This window comes from Cryptotermes secundus, unplaced genomic scaffold (genome assembly GCF_002891405.2).
Source record: "Cryptotermes secundus unplaced genomic scaffold, Csec_1.0 scaffold304, whole genome shotgun sequence".
NCBI lineage: Eukaryota > Metazoa > Arthropoda > Insecta > Blattodea > Kalotermitidae > Cryptotermes > Cryptotermes secundus.
In genome coordinates, this window is record NW_019721521.1 from 502,973 (window position 1) to 523,362 (window position 20,390).

The 20,390-nt window shown below is 39.9% G+C and overlaps 1 protein-coding gene across 7 annotated transcripts in view; it reads right to left on the minus strand.

The window, feature by feature from the left end:
- LOC111875435 (protein grainyhead) overlaps positions 1 to 20,390 on the minus strand; it is a 515,137-nt gene that overhangs the window by 154,566 nt on the left and 340,181 nt on the right. For all 7 annotated transcript variants that reach the window (XM_023871677.2, XM_023871678.2, XM_023871681.2 and 4 more), the window contains one exon: positions 7,268 to 7,443. In XM_023871677.2, coding sequence (XP_023727445.1) covers positions 7,268 to 7,443 — 176 coding nt within the window. The remainder of the gene's footprint in view (positions 1 to 7,267; positions 7,444 to 20,390) is intronic.

The following is a 20,390-nucleotide window of genomic DNA, read 5'->3' on the forward strand; positions in this document are numbered from 1 at the left end:
AGTTAAATAAAGTGTAAATAGTAATGTTATGAAAGAGAATGAAAGAAATTTTGCCAGCAGAAAATTGTACTCCTTTAATGTACTGGATGATTCGTTCACTACCAAAATGTCCTTCATTACTCAACTAGTGCCAGTTCTTTTCAAGATAAATTCAATAGTTTCAATATTGTACTCGGATTATGGTCTCGGTACACAGGTCTATGACTTTGAAATCTTATCCGTTAATATTCTGCAGCTTCATTCTTCACAAAAAAATAATAATAAATTATATTCGTAGAGGTAAAATATAAGTGTATTGCAGAGGACGAGGGATAGTTCCTTTAAGTACTTAAAGTTAAAAGTAGAAATTTGTGAAGTATGCCGAGGGGAATACACAGAAACACTTGTTAAATTAAATGATATAGATTTTTTGTTTTTATTTTGGTGAAAGAAAATACTGTAAGACTCTTCAAGCATAATTCCGGCGACAGAAGACACTCAATCTCCGAGCATATCTCCCTGGAATGTTCTTTCTTTCTTGCTTTATTTCATTACACCGAAATGTCTAACATTACACATCGAAGAGTGAAATAAAAACCCTTTACGTTTGGCGACATCTGAAGGAAGCATAACAAGATGGCCGGATACAACATCGCACTCAATGGAATGCTGTCCTTACCGGCGAACACTCGTCGCTGACTACTTCATGCAGGGCTACATGTCTCCTTCTCTTTGTCGTATTCTTAGAGGTTCTTGTAAACTTAACATTACAATTAATATTCCCTGAAAAACTGTCAGCAAAAGACTTTCTAAAGCGCATTGTAGGTATATTCCGCTAGAAATGACAGTGATTTAACAATTTCAAAATCTCTTATATATTCTGTTTACTTCGGTGAATTTCTGTAATGGCTGCTGTATTGTTGTAATATGAATTTTATTTATATTAAACTTCGATTGTTGGATGTGACATTTTATATAATTTAGACTACTTTATCCTCACAGATATAAACTGAACCAGAGGCGTAACAAGTGTACATAATTTCATGTCTGCAAATAAGAGGTTTTGCTTTTACCGGTTCTCACGGTCTCTTCGCTTGCGGATTTCTTATATTTTTTCTTCTACCCTGAAGATGGAGGCGATACGTTCCCCCGAAACGTCGGTTAACACCACATATACACGGTGCCAAATCCGAGAAGACTGCTTTCTTCAAGAGGCTTTTTGATTAATTTAATGTAGGGTAATGGTATAATAAAAAGGGATTTCAGTCACACAATTCTGAGCTCTGGAAGAAATTTAATGTACACATATCTAAGATGTGTATTCGTTTGTGACCCGGCGGGACATAACTGCAAGTTTCAAACGAATATTTATGCAATGTATTAATTTCCGGCCAATGATGGCGAAACGTAGGCTTTCGTGTAGTAAGTATTATTCTAAAAGATTTTGTTTAGCATACACTTGAAGTTTAAAACAAGAGAATTTCTTTGTTGTAAATTTTCATATGTTATAAAAAATGTGAGTAGAGGGAAAGATCACTTATATGATGACAATATTGTTATCCTTGTTACAGCAGTAGCGACGGCAATAACTATTAGTTCAGTTAAGTGCGAGTAGTAGAAACCGGACAATACAGCGTCCTCTGTCAACTTATTTTTACTAACTGTAATATAAGCTATAACGGGAATTCATTGTAGTTAATTGTATCCGAGATAACCGTAAAAAAGATAAAGCTATCCCTGTAACAGGCTGTGGAGGCCCTTAGGGTTGTGAGACGTTTGGAGCCAACATTTTCTAGACACTCAGCTAACAGATGGCGTTGAGGTTGTTAGTCTTATGAGTCGACCGCAATTGTGACCAAGGGTAGGTTTTGTTCATATTCGGCATTCAAAATGTCAGCTTTCCTATGTAGGTACCCTGCCAATCTGCCCATTCCAAAACCAAAAGTACGGATCCTTCAAATGGATCCCCAAAACACACTAAAACGGCCCTAACAATTTCCATTGAAATTCAATAATTTACGGACTTAATCTCCTTAAATAAAAATGCTGTTCTTTTAAGGGGAAAATAGGCAAGTGAACTAGGGACCCAAAAGAATCTATCTGTATCAGTTTCACTGGTCAGACAATATCATTTTGTTCACAATTCGGCCCACACGCAGTGGTCAACGAAACAACATTCGACTTCGGTTCCAACGTAACGTAGTAAAGGCCGATCGTACGTGGGAAAACACGTGCAATGTCTCCGCATCGATTACTTCTTAATTTCGAAGTTCCGCTGGGACAACCGACTGAAGTATTTGATTTCATGAAGAGCGGAATGGTTTGAGAATAAAAATACATCCACAACACGATATATTAGAACTAAATCCAAGATTTTAGACCGCAAGCGAAATATACCAACCAAGCGAAAGCCGCTTGTCGGCGAAGTTAGTGCCAACTATTGCGGATAGAGGATGTCGCGTGGTCAGCGCAACGGATACCCACGGCCGCTATTTCTGCTCTAATTAAATATATATATGAGGGTTGGAACTTTAATAATGGCAACATTGCTGTAGAGACGCCATGCAACGGAACTAAATACTATTGCTTATACCACACGTTTGTTACATACCTACCTTACCTCAGAGCAAATGGACTCTCCCTTCCCACATCACGCGCATGCGCAGTGACGAGAAAAACAGAGCCTCGTATTAGCTGGCGGTCTAATGTAATGTTGTCACGATGTTTTCGAAACAGGAACAACGGAATTGAATAAAGATTGAATGTGCCAGAGGCTGTACAGCACGACAGTGTCATCAAGGTCTTCAAGAGGCTTGCCGGGAATCTGCAGTGCCTTACAGAACAGTGGCAAGGTGAGTAAAAGCCTTCAACGAGGGACGCCAAAATGTGACAGACGTGCGTCGGCCAGGTCGTCCTGGTGTCAGTGAAGAAGTGTATGCTCTTTCCGCGTTAAAGGAGAGTGCTCGACGCCATACGATTCGTGAGCTAGCCCGAGAGACAGGATTAGCGCATATGACTGTGCTTCACATTCTGAAGGAACGCCTGGGCATGAGAAAATTGCATCACGATGGGTTCCGCATGATTTGACGGAAATGCAGAAATGGCTACGATACGACGCTGCTCGTAACCACTTGNTTTATTTTGTATCAGTTGTAAATAAATTGTTACCACTATTAAAGTTCCAACCCTCGTATATACCTGTAGATCTAGGAATGCAGGTGGAAGGATCGAGAATAAGAAACATCGGTAATCACCGGGTGTGTTCGGTACGTAATTGTGGATAGTTGGATAGGACATTTGGAAAATTATGTACTGTGTAAACTCCGTTAAATTATCTAGAACATTGTAAAACATGCGTAAAATTAATATCTATCTAAAATGTATATTTAATTTTCCTTATAAATTTTCTGAACTCTTTTGCTCTGACAAAAATTTGGCGATTTACGTTTGACACATGCGCAGAAACACGTATATATCTCTCATGCAAAATTGTCCGTTACTTTTGCCCAGTTATAACCGAAATTTGGAATGTGTCGACACTAGATTAGAACTCCCAGTACCAAATTTTGTGAAAGTCCGTATGGAGCTTTTTGAGTTCTACATGCGGAGTAACCTAATATGCACATCGCAAGGTTTCGAAAGCACCAAAACACACCAGTTACACTACGTAGGCCAGAAATATAGGTCTGCAGTACATTTCTTTATTTTGGATGTTGTTAATGAGATAAGGTACTAAAACTACGTATTACCATCACTGTCTCTATTATTATCATTGTTTCACGGCTCATGTCACGTGAAAACGGTGACTTATTGTTACCTATGGCAATAAATCCAAATTATCGTCAAACCTTGAATGACAATGAGAAGTACAATAACACCATAAAAATATGCAGCCGTAATCTCCTTTCATAATATATGCCACCCACAGCCACAAATTCTAGTCAGACTGGAATGTAAATGAAATTGATCGATAACTTGGCTATTGAGTATGGTCTGTGTCATGACGCAAGCCTTGACTGAAGCGACACTTCTCAAAACAAGATGCACTTATCTGTGACAATTCATGGTGTAAGAACATGATTTTCATAACAAGTTTGGCTTGCACAATAAAACAAATAAATAGCGTCAACTGTAATAGGTCCACGGATGTTAGATCAAGTGTAAATTTTTAGACTGGCTGGTATTGTAATATTTTTCAGGCCTATACCTCTTTCTATTAAGCAACAAGTCAAAATTTTTAAGAATAATTGATTCTTTAGTAACATCTGTTAATTATCATAGACTTCAAGAGAGATAGAACGGAAGTGTTGTACAATATTCTGATAGAGTTTGGGGAACCTATGAAACTAATTAGGCTGATANGCTGAGGAAAATCATGGCATAAAGAGAGGTAACAGTTGGCAAAGTTCAGATATTTTGGAATGATTTGATAGAGGGAGGAAATTAAGAGGAGATTGAACTTGGGTAATGCTTGCTACCANAATTGATTCTTTAGTAACATCTGTCAATTATCATAGACCTTAAGAGAGATAGGAGGGAAGTATTGTACAATATTCTGATGGAGTTTGGGGTACCCATGGAACTAGTTAGGCTGATAAAAACATGTTAAATAAATCGTATGATAAAGTCCGTATAGGAAAACATTTGATAATTTTCCTATCCATAAAGGTGTAAGAATGGAGATGTTATATAATCGCAGTTTTTCAACTTTGCTTTAGAGTATGCCATTAGGAAGGTCCAGGGAAGCGAGGTGGGACTGGAACTAAACGGGACACATCAGTTGTTGGTCTATGCCGATGATGTGAATCTACTCGCTGATAATATAGATACCATAAAGAGAAACAAACAAACCTTAATTGACGCTTGTAAGGAGATTGGTCTAGATGTAAACACAGAGAAAACTAAGTATATATGTAGCTGTCTCGTCACCACAATCCTGAGGAAAATCATGGAATAAAGAGAGGTAACAGTTGACAAAGTTCAGATATTTTGGAATGATTTGATACAGGAGGAAATTAAGAGGAGATTGAACTTGGGTAATGCTTGCTACCATTTAGTCCAGAACCTTTTATCTTCTCGTCTGCTGTCTAAAACATAAAAATTAGAATATAAAGAACTATAATTCTGCCTGTGGTTCTGTATGGGTGTGAAACTTGGTCTCTGATATTAAGGGAGGAACGTAGACTGAGGGTGTTCGAGAACAGGGTGTTGAGGAGAATATTTGGACCGAAAAGATATGACGTGACAGGAGGTTGGGTAAAACTGCATAATGAGGAGCTTCATAACTTGTACTCCACTCCAAGTATAATTAGAATGATCAAGTCAGGGAGGATGAGGTGGGGAGAGCATTAAGCATGAATGGGGTAGGCGAGGAATGCGTATAGGATATTGGTGGGAAAGCCAGAAGGAAAGGGACCACTGGGAAGACCAAGACTTAGGTGGGTGGATAATATTAAAATAGATCTTAGATAGAGAGGATGGGGTGATGTGGACAGGATTTATCTCTNCCTGAGGAAAATCATGGAATAAAGAGAGGTAACAGTTGACAAAGTTCAGATATTTTGGAATGATTTGATACAGGAGGAAATTAAGAGGAGATTGAACTTGGGTAATGCTTGCTACCATTTAGTCCAGAACCTTTTATCTTCTCGTCTGCTGTCTAAAACATAAAAATTAGAATATAAAGAACTATAATTCTGCCTGTGGTTCTGTATGGGTGTGAAACTTGGTCTCTGATATTAAGGGAGGAACGTAGACTGAGGGTGTTCGAGAACAGGGTGTTGAGGAGAATATTTCGACCGAAAAGATATGACGTGACAGGAGGTTGGGTAAAACTGCATAATGAGGAGCTTCATAACTTGTACTCCACTCCAAGTATAATTAGAATGATCAAGTCAGGGAGGATGAGGTGGGGAGAGCATTAAGCATGAATGGGGTAGGCGAGGAATGCGTATAGGATATTGGTGGGAAAGCCAGAAGGAAAGGGACCACTGGGAAGACCAAGACTTAGGTGGGTGGATAATATTAAAATGGATCTTAGATAGAGAGGATGGGGTGATGTGGACAGGATTTATCTCTCTCAGGATAGGAACCAGTGGAAGGCTCTTGTGAACACGATAATGAACCTTCGGGTTCCATAAAATGCTGAGAAATTCCTGAGTAGCTCCACAACCGACGACTTTCTAAGAGCGGTTGAGCTCCTTGGAGTTAGTACTGAATGATCGGATGACAGTCAGTAATGAGATGAAAGGATATGGAATGAGGCTGTCGTGACCTTGTTTCACTAATAAGAAATATTCAGCTGCAAGATTTTAATTCATTAGCTAGTTAGCTAGTTATAATCAAACAATAAGTTACGTAATTTCAGTTGTTCTTCTGAGAACAGCTTGTAACTTTTCATACAATTGAGTAATATTTTAAGAACTAAAATTTTATAACTATGGTATATTAATATAAATATTATGTTTCTGAATATTATCCATCCAATTTTTTAAGGTCCGGAGATAAGGGCTACCTTTATCGATTGGGCCCAATTGATAAGGTTTTACCTGAAGACGGAGATAGAATCTAGTCACTGAAACATTGTGTTCTAAATAAAAACAAGACGATGCATGATGTCAAGAAACATAATATTTGTATTAGAGCAATATTTTTTATGGGTTCGTTTATCCTTTTTTCAAAGAATCAAAGTATAACAATCTTTTGCAGAACTGTGTTACCAGCCCGATGCTAAACCTCCATTTTGGCAGAAATGAAATTCATTAGAAGTGTAGCAGGCTGCATATGAAAGGACCAAATATGAAATACTAAATCAAGGAAGAGTTGAATATTTTTAATCCAAGTGATGAAATTCTAACAACCAGATCATAGTGGAAATATCACGTTGTATGAATGGAAGATAGGCAGATTCCAAAGGAAATTTTAACCTACAGCCCAGTAAGACGACGAGACTTAAACAAACAAAACAAACTCCTTGGCTTTGGTCTGCAAGCGAACTAAACCGACAGAGCGACCGCCGCTTGTCGACAAAGTTAGTACCAAGGGCGCCTATAGTAAAAATAGGGGTGTCCAACTTTCTCTTCAAGAGACAAAACATGGCCTAATCCATGAAGGTGATGACGAAGTAATATTTTGTTTACAATTTAGTATTAATTCATTTAACCTGCCAAACATTATAATAAATGCAGTGATGGTGGTAACTGTTTTATTATTATACTGCACTAATATTTTGCTATATCAAGATATATGGAGCAGGGTACAGCTGGTGATGTACAGATGTAATACTCACAATTTGGGTATCTGTATTTTGTCAGCGTCGTTCTGTCTACCGAAATCGTGCCAGGGGCGAGACCTGCCTCCCGCGTTGCCCTGCCCTGGGGACTGTCCGGCCGCCGCTCTCTGCGCCGCTAACGCCGAGTCGCTCAGCAGGGGCCCTGCCTGGCAGAGGTCCGTGTAGTCGAATTGCTGTAACATAATTTCACATTACAGGTCACTGACTTGAAGGCACAGTAAAAAAGCAACATATATGTTTCACTGATTTGTAAAGGTCGCCAAGCCCGTGGAGCCTGAATAGCAACTGCTTAGATAGGCCACAAAAACACGTCGGGAAACCAAAAGGAGACCAAGATGTTGAGTAAGGAATAATTACAAAACCAGCAGTGATCAAAATATTGAATTATAAATTACTGACTGCAGAAAGAAAAAGTATTCAATTACAGATTAAGCAGGTCTACAGACCGATAGGAATAAGCAACCAGATTATTACATACAAATAATCCTACTCCTTGAGAAATTATTATTATTATTATTATTATTATTATCGTATTGTTACCAACTGTCTTGTTGTTCTTGTGTTTTCGAGAACTTAGTTGAATGAAAAAACTGAAATAATGTTATAAGACCTGAGATTATCACAGCGGTGGTTATGAAGAGTTCTATCTTCTGGAATAGGACACCGTGCAGTCCGTTGAATGTCAACCGACGTCTCGGAGGAATAGAGCAGATTTCTGCTTGCCACCTGTTTTCACTCTGGCTTGTAGCTTGGCTTAATATTCGAGCATGAAGATGGAGGCAACGTGTTCCTCTGAAACGTCCGCTGACTTCCAACTGATTACACGGCCCTATCCCAGGGGATAGAACTCTTTGAAATCCTGTTATTTTTTTCAATGGTACAGGATAAGTTCTGAAAAATTAACACAAAATTTTCAATCATTTTACTTTCTTATATAGCCTACGTAATATGGAAAATTATTGTGATAGTCTATGTAGAGATTTCAATGCATTTAAATATTTTCAGTGCTTCTAAATACGAAGAAGTGATTTCTGGACTGACGCCTGTCTCTCTCGATGCTGACAGCGTCATTAAATAACCAACTTGAGGAGATAACTCTCTACGTCCTCATTCGCCTGTGCCCCACCGCTTGGATGGATTTAATTCATGTAAATTAAATTAGATTTTATACAATGAATACCAACATTCTATCTATAAAACGTGGGACTTTCACAGGGACCCGAAAACACCAAATTGAAATTTTCTCGAAGAAGACTCCAACGACTTCGCTGAATTTGGTTAATTTATGGATGTCATGGCCCCCAATAGAACTGTATTGACCATATCTTCAAGAAAATATTGGTGCACTTGCTAGGGATACAAAGGCGAAATATAAAATTTTCTACTGAAAGGATCTTGACGAAGTTTGATTAAATTTTAATAATCTGTAGAGAAAATGAACCCAAATACAGTATTAAGGCTGTTATCTGTCACGCGTAAGTACATAAGAAAGTAATTAAAATGTATTTTCACAATGTATGTTCACTACCGTGCAAAATCCCAACAGTGAAACACATCCTGAGTCAGCTAAATTGCTCAGTCTTCTTACAAACTACTCCCCTTATACTAATTTAAAGATTATCCTTCTATCTACGCCTGGGCCTCCAAATTAATCCATTTCCTTAAGGCTTTCGAGGGACATTGTGTTTTTATGTGTCATTTCCTTCACGGGTTCTACAATTCCCGTTCAACCCATCCTGATTCAATTGCCCTGTCTCTATTGTATCCTCTGTTACGTTCACCTATTCTTCTCACCACTTTGCATTATACTCGTTGTTGCTATTGTTGTTAATAACAACAGTAAAAATAATAATTCAATTTATTTCTTTATTGCTACATGTAAACTCAAGAGTTACAGATGCCAATTACAGAAGTAGCATAATGAAACAAATACAAATTGAAGCAAACAGTACAGAGATGTGGGACAAACACATACATGTCAGACATTCCACAGCATGGCAGATGAAGGTCAAACATATCTCTGTAATAATAACAACACTGAATGTTACTAGCTGTTAACCAGTTTAAGAAGACTTATATTAAAAGAAATAATGTCAAACATGCTGAAATTGTTACATATTACTCTTGCGGCTAAAGCACAGGGGACAGAAGAGCATCCCTTATGTGAGAAGGAAGTATACAAGGCATTATCGTGTCTGGCGTTTCTGACTAAAAATCTGTTAACAGTAGCTTCTAAAAGCGAAGGGTGGATAACATAACCTCTGTAAATGTTCCTTATAAAAATGTCCCAAAATAACGCCATCTCAGTAAGATTTTTTTTCAATTTAAGGCTTCGAAAATATGAGTTATGAATTTTAAAGATTCTACAAAATGTCCGCCACACATATTCTAGTTTGCTGGAGTCAGTGTTGGTAAGAGAATATCAGACAGCTGAAGCATATTGAACTTTCGTTCTGGCTAGGCTGATGTAAAGCTACAGTAAATCCATTCAATACCTTTATTAAATGCTTGCCAACAGAGAGTGGCCTATAACAGGCGAGCACTGATAATACTGTCACGTGATAGTGTCTATAGACCGGTTTTGGATTAATGACTCGATTTATTGCACACTTTGATACCGCGCATGACTACATTTTACAGTTCATCATTATACACACTAGTGTCCACAGTCACGTATTCACTGCCGTTCCTTGGTAGCGGTTTCCAATGGTAGACTCTCATCTTCCTCTGGGTTCCCGAACTATCTCCGGCCACAGTTACCATTTTCTAATAGCAACAACTCACAACGACTAAACTCCAGCAGTTCTCTATCTGCAACTGCTAAGTGGTCGTGGTTATGTCTCGACAGGGACCGCGTAGAAAATGTCTTTTTCGTTACTGCTGTATTCTGTCGTTGCCGTGGAAGCGTACTTGTTTGCGAAGCCATTACTTATTTAAGACTGTTGTAAATCTATAGAAACCGAAGGTTCATTGCCGTGTTCACAAGAGCCCTCCACCCGTCCCTATCCTGAGACAGATCAATTTAGTCAATATGGCCTCATCTTATAGCTCTTCTAAAATTTATTTTAACATTATCCTCCCATCTACCTCCAGGTCTCTGAAGTAATTTAGTTTCCAGAATCTTTATTAAAATATGGTGGAAAGGAATTACTGAAACTTTACGCGATGCCGATTCTAGGTTCTAAAGTCACCTCTAGATTCCACAAAGATGTAGTCAGAAATATGTACACCTTTGTACTTGTGTCGCTAGGCCTTCTATTGTTGACATGTGCTTTGTGGCAACAATGCAAACTGTTGTATTTGAAACATCGTGTCTCGGGGTATCCACTTTGCTCCTTACATGAACAGAATAATACTTTTAACGTTATCACAATAAGCAGTGTTACAAATTTCACGACCGCACTGTGCCACTTTGTTGCACGACTTCTACTAAATAGTTACTCCTCCCAATCCTTACTGCCATAGAAACCGCATGGCTGTAACAATAACAAGAAGATGTGTGCTCGATAAATTCACCGCTGCTACCACTGAAATTCAAATGAAAACATTTCTAATACCTGCACGGTTATAATGAAGAATAAAGATCCACCTACTTTAAAAGGTTTTTCGTGTATGTTCGATGAAATGTCCGCCCATATTTCTTAAAATTTAGAGTTTTACACTCAATCGCCCCCTCCCGCTGGCAGCAATTGTGTGGTGGTACGTTAAATGACATTTCTATGCCTCCCCTCCTGTGAATGGGAACGACTTACTCAAGTGCAACAGCTTCCACCGACTTGTATAATATAAGAAGAAAAAGACACAACTTTTTCGAACTATTTTCGGATGCTTTTAGATGCTTAAATTTACAAATGGTCACAGCTCACTCAAGCAGTAAAGTTATCAATTACAGGCAGTGTAACGGAAAGTCTACTTCAAGCAGAGGTGAGTATTTTGTTCTTCTGCTCGCTACCAGATCCGGAGAAGTCACTAATGTGCGCAATGGGAACTTTCCTCTGGAATATTACTTTCTGTTCCACTGCAGTTTGTTTACCAAAAGCGTCCAGGCCTGGCATCGAATGGTTAATGATAGCGGATAACGAACTGGCAAGGGTGTGCAACAGAAATGGCTGAACTGACGGTGCTACACAGGTTCTTGCCTGAGGGAACTGAGGAAAACCATGAAACATTCCAGTCAGATAGACTTGAAAGGATTCTGACGATGGTGTATACACTACAGGGGTTTGTCCAGTGATTGAGACTAGCTCTTTCTAAGGGGCCCAACTGAGTAGGTTTATCCTTCCCTATCCACCTGAAGACGGAGATAGATACAGTCTCCGAAACGTCGGTTTTTTTTTTCTTTCACATACCAGACGATGGGTGAAGTCCAAAATAAACCAAAAGAAGTATTCCAGTCAGGTTTCCTTGCCGATTTTCAAATCTGTCATCTCATGAATGAGAAATGGAAGCCTTGTGTTGTGGAATAAAGCTGTCGAAGCGTGAGGCTAATCACGAAGCTCCTTCTGGTGCCGAAATTAATAATGTGTCGAAACTTCGTGGCGCGGTAAAATTTTATTTTTACCTTATCTAAGGAGAAAGTACAGAATTCAACTATTCAGCTTCTCAGATATCGACACAGATAAAGTTGGAGTCAGCTTCAAGCTGCAGACGCATCCTCTCCTTGGGAAAGGACCTCGAATTTCCGTTCGATAAGAAATTCTCTAAACTCTACAATACTGGTAGCCGTGAAGAGGATGAGTCACAGCTGTAGCAGTGTTCAAACACTGACCATGAATGGTAAGAGTGTAAGAGAAAACTCTGAGAACATGGAGAATAATGGCAAATTTTACATAATTATGTTAAAGGACGTTAACAAGAAGACTGTGATAATTTTCGAATTTATATCATCTTAGCTCCTCCAGATAGGATTTGAACGCCCATATATTGTTGATATAACAAAGTCCGAAACAAATGAACTAGAGACAATCCGTCCTGATTTGTAAAATGTCAGTTCGTATCTTGGAGTTATTTAGTCCTGCAGTAATAAACATTTATTCGTTTTATTGTAACATCATGTTGCACTCTTCTATATTATGAATCTTATTATACAATATTATGCTGTAGCGTAGTTGGTTGAGGGGCTGTGTTACAAGCCGGAAGGTCGCGGATTCAAGTCCCGATGAGGTCACTGGATTTTTTTCAGTTTACCTAATACTTCCAGCCGCACTAGACCCTACGGTTTACTCAGCCTCTAACAGAAATGAGTANTTTAACTTAAAAAATTATAATGTTTAAGTTTTAAATTTAAAATTTAATACAAATTAAATTTAAATTTTAAACTTTTAAGTTAATATATATTTATGAAAAATATTTGGCGGGAGGTTATTCACCTAAAAATATGTCAGAGGAGAGGACAGCGATGCACATAGCATTTTCAGCATAATTTCTGTTACATTCATATTCATATAGACTTAGGTCCATAATTTCCCCACACCGCTTTGGGAAAAGCTTTATAAAATTAATATTTGAGCTTATTTAGGCTTTCAGGTCCTCACAGCGGTGTCACGAAGATTCTATCTTCTGCGATATAACGCCGTAAGTCAGCAGACATTTCGAAAGCAGATGCTGCTTCCCTCTTCATTCTTGCTACTAACTTCAAACTGATTTCTTTCACACGACCTCGAATTTTGGAATAAATATTAAACAGCATTTAGGGAGATGGTATTCATGACTATGTCTTTTGAGTTAAGAAACTCGGTGTCATTCAGTTCTTCAAACTCCCACGTTTTCGTAATTTGGAACTTTTTTAATAATATCTCCTTCAGCATTAAAACACCCATATGGAAGTTAGGAGTGACTTTTCGAGTCCTTCACATTACTTTAGATCCGTTGCTTAGTTACGTAGCGTCGACACTATGTCATGTTTATGAATCATGAATCCAGAAGGGTGTGTAAGGAAACGACGGTTGTCTATTTAAAGCTGCCTGAAGGAAGTGAAACATGGAGTTTCCTGCATGCGGTTAAAACAAATGTGATTCATACGTGCTACCAATGCACCAACCTGCTCAAAACCGGTCTCATTGCTCTCATCAGCCTCTTCTACGTCACCTACATGAATGGTATGCTTATTTCATATTTGGAAACCTGCTTAGGTACATTAGAGCCCTAACTTCCCGAGGTCGAACATCTTGACCCTAGACATGAATAACAGGCACCCATAGAATATTCATGTCGCCTATTCGCTCCTCTGCCAGATGCAATGTCTTGTTACGGTAAATCCAACTGGGGCTATGGAGCTAAGTGGTGATACAGGTTTACTTTGTTCTCACGCCATTCGTTGTTTCCAGTCAGACTTGCTTCACCCAAAGCACCGAGTCTCAAATCACGTAGGGGGTCGATTAATGTTGCAATTTTGACATATTAATTAATTTTATTTCGTAAAGGTGAAGTTGTCCCTGTGTTTAACTAATTAAGCCCTACGCTGTGAACACGTATTGCCTGTATAGATTCACATTTTCTTGACCTCGGCATTAGTTGGAGGTAGCCAGTAGCTCAGTCGCTATACCGACTGAGCTATTTCGGCTCCTGAATTTATTTCGTATTCGCAGCAATATCGTTCATTCGCCAGTACAAGCGCTACATCTGATTTGGCCGAAATCACCGCAACTTCTGAAAAGGTAAAATAATTTTAACACACAGAATAGCATCAAAGAGCAAGGTCTAATTGTTCTGAAGGGGGCTTCAGTCTGTTACTTACATACTGAGAATTTCCATTAACTTTCTTCAGTTGAATGCACAATCCGATAAACTTATTTGGATCTAACTAATTCATTAGGTATAATTACATTTTATTAATACCATTAATGGCAACTAGCAGGGTCCTTCCAAGCGCTACTACACTTGCACTCATTTTTAACGGCTCCCAACGCAATACTTTGAGCTAGTACTTAGGCAGCGTCTACACGAGCGCACAAAATGCGTCCGTTGTAACGAAGGTACTTTGCTGAAGACGTTGCTGAGGACACCATACAGTTGCAGAATTCGGTGAGTAGTTTCACTGCAGACAAAAGACTAGGCACCGAATTCTGCAACTGTGTGGTGTCCTCAGCAACGTCCTCAGCAAAGTATGTTCGTTACAACGGACGCATTTTGTGCGCTCTTGTAAACGCTACCTAATTACGGTTCATGCAATATTTAGAGCACATTTCTTCCCTCATTTGCTTGGTTAACCTGCAGTGATTCACGAGGAACAAACTATCTATCACGTGGCTACCGTAGTATTAATGACGAAATATTACACACCATTTTCTCAAAAGTTTCATATAGACTTTTATTTGAAGTATAAACAAAATTTTAACTCCTTTAAGTTTTCATTTTCCCACGCACGCAGTAGCGTAATTGTTTGACGCGCTATACTACAAGCCGTAAAGTCACGGGTTCGATTTCCGATGCCATTGGTTTTTTTCAACTGATCTACGTAATCTGCCTAATCCTTTTATGTCCCTGGGTCGACTCAACCTCTAACAGGTTTGAGTACCAGGAATCTTCCTGGAGTGTAAAGGGCGACCGGCGCGTAAGGATGACAACCTCACCGCCATCTGTGAGCCGATTATCTAGAGAAAATGTGGGAACCTCGAAGTCTCACAACTCTATGGGCCTCCACGCCTGTTACAGGGATATCTTTACCTTTATTATTTCCCCACTTCAAATATTGTTAAAAAAAATAAATAAGAAACATATATACACGTCCCCCTCGCTCAAACTCGTTTCATGAAATGCAGTCCGTCTTGGTGATTGCTTCTGCAATGCAACACTATGTCGTGAGTGTGTGCGCCTCTGAAGGGTCCACCACTAAGATCGCATGGATTGAGCTTCTCACAATAAGGCAATTAGGTTAGAAAGATCAGCGGAGGTTGCCGTCAAAACTAATTATTGCAACCTATTTGTTAACTTTTCACCAAGTTAAACATTGAGCCACACTTGCAAATATTTCTCTTTTCGTTTCAATACGTAAACTACCCGATTTTTTTCTTAAAATCCCGTAACCTATCCTTATACATTTTTACCAATGGGTAGAAATTCCCATTTTCTGAATAATCCCCTGTTTCGATGTTCAAGACTGGGACTCAGAAACCCTCGAATCTTCGAATGTTTCCTACAATACTACAAAGCATTTATCCAGAAAATTACATCAACTCTAATATTGCTTGCATGTTCGTCGCTTCTTCAGGAGAACGTTTGAAAATGACTTAGAAGTGACATGATCACTTCCTACTCACAAACAAAAACAACAAAATCCGTGGTTCTAGTCCGCAAGCGAACTATACCGACCGAGCAACCGCCGCTTTTCGGCGAAGTTAGAGCCAACTTTAGCGGATAGAGAGTGTCGCGTGGTCAGTGCAACGAATCCCTAAGGCCGTTAATTTCGATTTTCTAGACAGGAGCCGTTATTTACTCGAAATAGTCCCTCAATTATCCTCACGAGGCCGAGTGGACACCGTTCCAGACCCACTACTTCTCATAAAATCTGGTAGTGCCGATAATCGAACCCGGACCTCTGGATCTGTAACCAGGAACTCTGATCACTAGACCACATAGGAAGTCCACTTCCTACTCACTTCTGCTCAATCCTGCGAACATTGCACTTTTCAAATAAGGCCTGTTTCTGTCGTTTTCCTGATCCGGTCTCTTTCTTCTTTCGCTTTCTTGCTTGTCTCTTGATTCCTTTGTGACCTCCTTCTCCCCTTGCAGTCAGTTGTATCATCAAGGAACTGTTTCTATAGTAGAACATTTGTTGTTACTGTGCATAGTCTCCAGGGGTTAGGAATGTCATGTCATTAACTAGCCCACTATGTAAAGATCCCTCTGACGTAATAGACTGGGCAGCATTAGGGTCATTTTCAGAACCGTTAGGAGGTCTTCTTACAGTCATAAAAAAGGTCAGAGGGGAGCGCCATAAGCAGACAGAGAAAGGGTTGAGAGAGGAGAAGCATAAAGGCAGACTATTTATCGCTGTGGGTTCGTCTACAGGTAATGCCAAGGTAAAAAGTTAAAGTTGTTCATATGCTTAACTAATTAAACACTACGTCATGAAGCCATATGGGGGTGTGCATATACGAACAGTTCCATTTTTTGACCTCTGACGTGTTGGAGGTGAGTAACCAGCTTCACGCCCTGGCCGCTTACCCCGGGGAAAGAGCCCTTGGTGCCCGTTGAATAGGAGGCTGGGTGGGCCACAGAACCGGTCTGGACAACGTGTAGAAAAGAAAATTCTTGACCCTAACGGAACTCGAAGTCCGACCTCTCAGTCGTCCAACCCGTAGCAAGTCGCTGCACCGACTGCGCCATTCCGGCTACCCTTCAGGTAAAGGCAGAAGGTAAAGTTATTCCCGGGCTTAATCAATTAAGCACCACACCATAAAGACGTATGGGGGAGTGGAGGTGAGTGATCAGCTGCGTCTGCCGCTTTACTCTTGGAGAAACAGCTCCCAAGACCCACTGTGTAGGAGGCTGGGAGAATTCTAAATTTGGAATTGAATTTTATAGAAATTTAATTACAATCTTTCAACAAAACAAACTGAAATTTCTGCAAACAAAATTGTGTCTGAAATTTAAATACTGGAAACAGTACAAATAATGCTTCTACAAGTTTGCTGCATATTACATGGCCAGATCAACAACAAAATTAACTTATTATAAATAATTTATAACTTTAAATGCCGTGATATCCAAGACGTTGTTACTGGATTTGATCATTACAGCCTGCTGCTTAAAATGCCCACCGTGAAGATGGAGGCAGCAGGTTCCTACACAGTGTCATATCCCAGAACACCGCGAGAATATCATATCTCTCATAGAGATTGTACTGGCTAGAACTCAGGGGCTGGTATGCAAACCGCTGTGGTCAAGAACGCACAGATATCGAAAAGATGTTAAGAAACCAACTGCTTAGTGAATAGACAATTACAGTTGAGCCCGCATTGTTGGTGACTAGGTGAACTCTTCAGACAGTTAAAAATAAAAACGACCAAAATGTCTTAATATAATGATTGGCAAACAGCAACAAGCATTACATAAAATACTATTTACATTAGACCCTAAGTATTAATAAACTGGCCACAGGTTGGACAACCGAGAGGTCGGATTTCGAGGCCCAGTTGGGTCGTCAAGATCGGCTCCGGGGTCCACCCATCCTCCTATCCAAAGAGTAGCGGGGGAAAAGCGGCCGGGGCGTGAAGCTGACCGCTCACCTCCAGTTAATGCTGAGGTCAAGAAAATATGGATCTATACAACCACTTTCCCATACACCTTCATATCGTAGTGATTAATTAGTTAAGCACAGGGACAACTTTACCTTACCTTAACTACATATAAATAAATTAACACGAAATTAGTTTCTCACGCGGTTCCTGCAGAGTACAAGTTAGAACTGATGAGAGAAGGAAAGGATACGCTACTGAATGGAAAAGAATGTGTCTTCAGTTTACAAGAAGCACACGACAGGACTGCAGAAGTACAGCAACTAACTAGCCAGACACTCAGCTGGTATTGACGGAGAGGCGCTGTTGCGCTGCACGCAACAATGACTACGTTGTGCTCCTACCTTACCCGATACGCGAGGGTCAGAGATGGGGAGGGGGGGAGCAGCAACAGGTTATTAGCCACATTTTCCTGCATTCACTGCAGTGACTTCAGGCTCTGCTATTTGCTATTGTATTACTCATTTTCTGTCTGGTCTCCACATCCGTGATTTTAGTCGATGCTTCTACATTAAGCTGAGTCCTCCAGGCCATTCTTTCAGACACAGAGAAGAGACTAAGTCTGTAGTACTTAACAATTCTAATTATACCTGCACACTGTAGGATTTGTGTTATGAACAAGTATTTATTTTTGAGGTCAAAATTCAATGAGTAGGATTATCTTTCAGGGCAAGAATTTTCTCTTCTCCACGCCGTCCAGACCGGTTTTTGTGTCCACCCAACCTCTTATCCAATGGGTACCGGGGGCCATTTCCCCGGGGTTAAAGCGACATAGGCGTGAAGCTGACCACTCACCTCAAACTAGTGCCGAGGTCCAGAAAAGTGTGTCTATATATCCACTCCCCCATACTTTATCATGGCATAGTGCTTAATTAGTTAAGCATGGGGACAGCTTTACTTTTAGGCCTATCTTTGAAGCTTTTTCATGGATTTCAACACAGAACAAAAAGGAAGGCGTAATATCATTTAACATCCTTCTTTGGTAATCTTATTTTAACCCATTCTAACAACGTAACAGGCCGGGGGGCTATAACCCTGAAGGTTTCTGAATGACTTTCTATGTTACTACAAGAATGCCTCAGGACAAATATTTTTGTGTAATTAGTCAGAGATGCTTCAACACGCGATGTAGAATTACAAGTCGACAATTAGTCAATAACTACTACATGTCTTAAGGTGATGGCATGGTCATTATTGTTCGTAGGCCCGGTGCCTCTTTTATTATTGTGATTATTGCTCTACAGCCTTTTTTTGGGCCTTGGCCCCTTTTTCACTTATTTGATCCTATACATCAGTCGGCTGGACTCCTTGGAAGGGGGATCAGCCGGTCACAAGGTAGATACCTACACACACAGCAACACAAACAAATAATAAACGCAGGCAAACATCCATGCCTTGAGTTGGATCCGAACCCAAAATCCCAGCGTTCGAGCGGGTGAAGATCACTGCGATCGGCAATTAACCTAAACTTCTCAGAAATAATTTTGCCTAGCTTAGGACTATGTACTTTCATGTAGACCTATTGACGAAAGTTAATCTCCTGGTCTAATACACATCGAAACGTAAAGTCACAACAATAGGGGGTAACCACAAACGTGTGAGATTTAAATAACAGTATTCTAAAGAGATTTAGCTTCGAAATGCATCTTCATCGGGGGGTATTCATTTAGACCTTAAGGTAGCAGGATAATGACATATGATAAATATAGTTTCGATAGATTTTGTTCGACACCCGCTCTCCTAGAAATAAAATCCCAGACAAAACCGTACTGTGCATCGCTTCCGACCAAACCTCGAATAGACCTTTTATTGGTTAAGTCAGTTCTCTCTGTAACACAGTGTTTATTTGCAATTTATAGCGACAGTTTACGAGACTTCACAGCCCATAGTTACATTCTGTAAACAATAGGCTTGTGTCCGCAAGCAGTGAGGGTGTGTAATAACATAGTTACAGATTGTTTGAAAAGTCATGAGGCGCTACACTGCAATCGTAAACTCGCATGTACACAGTGCACACAGTTCGTGACAAGTGCCCATTGTTGTCGTGTTGTCGTGTGTTTACGCTGCAACTTTACAAGTCCCCAGTCTGTTGTTTGCCGATCACAGTTGCCGCGCGGTCTAAGGCATGAAATGTCTTCTCTCGCTGGAACGCTGGGATCGTGGGCTCAAAACCCACGCCAGACATGGATGTTTGTCTCAACTTATTTTATGTTTGTGAAAGTAGCGGTCTTGCGACTAGCTGATCCTCATCCAAGGAATTCTACCTATTATCTTTCGATTAAGAGACTGAAGTGCAACAAAGGGTTTCACGGATGCCCTATGCCCCAAAAGTAGGAGCAATAGGAAAGAGAGAGAGACAGAGAGTTTGTTATGTAGACGTCACATTCGCAGCTCAAGAGTAAAGAAAGCTCGGTGAATATGTAGTAATTCGAAGAAAATTAACCAGAATTCAGTCAATTCAATGTTTCATTAGTATATAGCATTTTACATTCAATTCTATAAAAGAATTACATAGTAACTGTCCTCACACAAGTAAGGTAAAAGGTAAAGTTGTTCCTGTGATTAACTAATTAAGCATTATACCATGAAGGCGTATGGAGGAGTAGATGTATAGATCCACATTCTCTTGACCTCGGAACTAGTTGGATATGATTGGTCAGCTTCACGTTCCGGCCGCTTTACCCCGTGGAAAGGGCCCCGGGGATTCATTGGATGGCTGGGTGGGTCCAAGAGCCGGTCTGAACGACATAGAGAAGAGAAAATTCTTGACCTTGATAGGACTCGAACTCCGACCCCTCGGTCACCCAGCCTGTAGATCTCACCAAGCAATGTGCTTCTGATTTCCACAAGAAGATCCCCATGGATAGGCTACAGGCTACTGA